Source organism: Eulemur rufifrons, chromosome 4 (assembly GCF_041146395.1).
Source record: "Eulemur rufifrons isolate Redbay chromosome 4, OSU_ERuf_1, whole genome shotgun sequence".
Taxonomy (NCBI): Eukaryota; Metazoa; Chordata; class Mammalia; order Primates; family Lemuridae; genus Eulemur; species Eulemur rufifrons.
In genome coordinates, this window is record NC_090986.1 from 3,097,773 (window position 1) to 3,101,759 (window position 3,987).

The following is a 3,987-nucleotide window of genomic DNA, read 5'->3' on the forward strand; positions in this document are numbered from 1 at the left end:
GAAAGCTGCCTTCCAAATTGTTTCCCTTCCCAGATTTCTGACCTAAGACAGTTTTTTCTTTCTTTCTAGCTTTTAATGAGTTTGCCGTTTTTTCTTACCAAGCCTCAAAGTGTTCACTCAACATAGAACAAATATCAAAACCATAGTATTATAGAGAAGGATAACTTATATGGGCAAAGAAAGCATTTACGGTGAGTAAATGTTACCTAGCATTATCATTCTACTTGTTACAATTATTATAATATTTTCTAATATGAACTTCAACTTAAAATGAGACATAGACATAAATAAGTGTTAATTAAAAATGTTGTTATGAGCACTATAGCAGTGGAGTTGTGGGGAAAGGTGATAGCTATTGATGAGGATGGGATGTGAATTTTTTTTAAGATGTGGTGTTTTGCTACATTGCCCAGGCTGGACTTGAACTACTGAACTCAGGCAATCTTCCCACCTCAGCTTCTCAAATTGCTGGAACTACAGGTGTGCCCCACCATGGCTGGTTCAGTCTGAATTTTGAGTTATATCTGAATGAAAGGGAACAACTCAGGCAGTCATAAGACAAGTGGAACAGAATTTTCCAGGGGTGCAAACTGGTCTGAGTTTCTGAAGTGAATAGAGGACTGTAGGGACAGACTAGAGGTCTAGAGAAACTGTGGCACTAAGTGTGTAGATTGGGTGATAGAAACAGATAAATGGATATAATGTACATTCAAAAAGCATTTGAATATAAATTTAAGCTTATGAAATTTTGTGACTCCAATAGAAAATCACAGTTTGTGGAACGATGAGATCAAATTTGTATTTTGGGGAAATAACTTGGATGGTTATGCATAGGATATATTTTAAGTTTAAGATGGATTCAAGTCATAAAAACACTTAAAAAGGTATTAAGAGGCCAGAGAAAAATATTAGAAGTGTGAACTTGGGCAATAAATGGAAGGGTTGAACCTCTCTGAGGCTTAATTTATTTCCCACAAATATCAGAACCCCTACATAAGCCCATTTATGGATAGACTTGAATTAACTTAAGTGTATTAATAAAATAATGGTAATAAAACCTTGTGAAACACAACATTTGATATGTTAGCATATAACTTCAACCTGCCCAAGATCATATTGGTATTTTACATGCCGTAGCTGAAAACTGAAGTCCCTGTTTCCATGTTATATGTTGTGTGTTGTAGTTACCCAGTCATTTGTCTCCCTGCCTTTAAGGAAATAACTTATTTAAGTACAAATAACACTGTTAAGGTCGTTTAAATATATAGTTTTATTAACTTGAATGTAGAAATGAATGTGGATTATTCTCAAATCGTTATTCAGATTATTTAATCTCAATATTTTTATTGAAATAAGAAAAATTCTAAGTCAAATAAGCTGTCTGTGAATAGTTTTGTGAAAGGATAAAATGGACTCCAGATGTCAATTAGTCAAGACACACAGGCTAAAAATAAGCAGAACACATAAACAAACTTACAAGCACCACTTTCGCAGGCTCATTTTCCTTGCTAATTCTCATCCCATCATCAATATTTTATACGGCACAAATAGACTTTTATACACTACAAACACACACACATAGACATATACGTAACTTCTGAAAACATTTTATTAGTGCCCTAAGGCTGTGCTGTCCAACACTGTAGACACAGGCCCCATGTGGCTATTGGGCACTGGAAATGTGTTTAGTCCAAACTGCAGTGTGCTCTAAGTATAAAATACACACAAGAGTTTGAAGGCTTAGAATCAAAACAAAGTAAAAGATTGCACTAATAATTTTATATTAATTACATGAAGACATTATGTCATAGTATTATTATAGTGATAGCAATATATATACAAACATGTAATATATTGCATATAATATCTTAAAATAATACACTATATAATTAATATCAAAGTTGTTAATGTTAATATTGATAATGCTGTTTTGGATTAAATAAAAATATAATTTAAGTAAATTTTACTTTTAAATGTATCTACTGGCAAAATTTTAAATTATTAATATATTTCTATTGGGCAACACTGTTCTAGGATGTTCTAATCAACATGTAAAAGGGAAGTATAGAAGGGAAGTATAGACAGCCATGATCATTCTTTCAGGAGGAGAATATCCCAAACACTCTTGTCATGGCCCCCAGGACTTCCTTGTTCCTCAGGCTGTAGATAATGGGATTGAGCATTGGGGTGAGGATGGTGTAGAAGACTGCCAGGATCTTATCTTCTGCTGGTGAGCGGAGATTCTTGGGCCGAAGATAGGTGTAGACGAAAGGTGCATAGTAAAAGATCACTACAGTCAAATGTGTTGAACAGGTGGTGAAGGCCTTTTTCCTTCCCTCTTTTGAGCGCATGTGGTAGACAGCAAATAGGACCCGGCCATAGGAAGCAGTGATACCCAGGAAGGGAAGAAGGAGAAAGAGGATTGTGCTCACAAAAACCATGTACTCATAGACCCAAGTGTCCATACAGGCAAGAGACAGCATGGCTGGGACATCACAGAAGAAATGATCGATGGCCCTAGACCTGCAGTAAGGAATATGGAGGGCATACACTGTGTGTGCCAAGGAGTTGATGGACCCCAATGTCCAAGATCCTATGATCATCTTCACACACATCATGTTACTCATGCATATGGGATAATGGAGGGGGTGGCAGATGGCCACGTAACGGTCGTAGGCCATGGAGGCCAGCAGTAAGCCTTCAGAACAAGCCATGGTCAGGAAGAAGAAGCTTTGCACACCACATCCCAGGAAGGAGATGCCTTTCTGGCCAGAGAGGAAGTTGAAAGCCATCTTGGGGACGGTGGTGGAGATGTACATCAGGTCCATGAGGGAGAGCTGGCTGAGCAGAAAGTACATCGGCATGTGGAGACGGGAATCCACACGTATGAGGTGAATCATGGCCATGTTACCCACGGAGGCGAGGAAGAATATTAGGATGATAAGGAACAAGAGAAGGCGGCCAGTTTGGTTTTGGGGAAACAACCCCAACAATATGAAATCATTTGATGTTTGATTCCATTTCTCCATGAAAACTTACTGCTTGAACTTCCTTGAATGAAAAATAAACAACAACAACAACAACAAAAAAAATGAAATGAAGCAGAACAGGAGAATAAAGGGAACTGGTTTATTATAGAATGAACTGTTTTTCTGCAACACTGCAGCTTTTGTTGAGTTGATTTCAATATCTGAATTGAATGTTCTCTTTCTGATTGTGTCTAGTAACCATGTCAGCCAGTCAAAGGTATGTGGTCTCTCTATAGGCAGCAAAGATAAATAAGATAACTAAAGCATTCCTTCCTAGATATGTCCTGGTTAGAGACATCACTCATGAGTTATCAATAAGGCACAGGAACTGAGGAAGGCAGGAATTTCAGTGTCTCAACTGAATAGGGCATATTTAGAGTAGGTACAGGCATGTGTGACTCAGAAACTCCTTATGCTGAGATTCTAAGTCCTCAATTGCCTAGCCCATTTTTACATCTTTAATTTCTGGTCTTCCCAGCTGGCTCCAGCCAGATCAACCTTAACCTTCATGCTGTGCTTGAGATTCAGACTCTCATGTTCTTTAAAGGTGCTTCTGTGACTTTCCTCAAAATGTGCCCACCATCCAAAATCCTTGTTCTTGAACTACAAAATATTGTAGGACCTACAGGATCCACCCTATAAACAAAATATTTGAATATTCTCTCTTTCATAGTGATGTTTCCATTTTCTGAAGCCCAAAGAATTCATAATCAAATGCATAAATTTTCACATACAGTTTTCTTCCTGTAAGTAAATTAAACATAATGAAGGTCACCAATTATATAATGTGCATTTCTTCATTCTATTTTCTATAGTCATTGGTACTTTCATTTTTCAAGTGTTAAAAGTAGTACTTGTAGATGTGAAAAATAACTTTATCAAATGCAGTTAGTGAGTGGACCAGATGTTGAACTTGTGTGGCAATGTCAAATTTCTAGTTATTTCAATATCCCAAATG

The 3,987-nt window shown here is 37.0% G+C and overlaps 1 protein-coding gene across 1 annotated transcript; it reads right to left on the reverse strand.

Moving 5' to 3' along the window:
* Nucleotides 1-2,099: 2,099 nt before the first annotated feature.
* On the reverse strand, nt 2,100-3,029 carry LOC138382901 (olfactory receptor 2L13). The gene has a single exon (XM_069467514.1). The coding sequence runs from the start codon at nt 3,027-3,029 to the stop codon at nt 2,100-2,102; it is 930 nt and encodes a 309-aa protein (XP_069323615.1).
* Between the last annotated feature and the right edge of the window lie 958 nt (nt 3,030-3,987).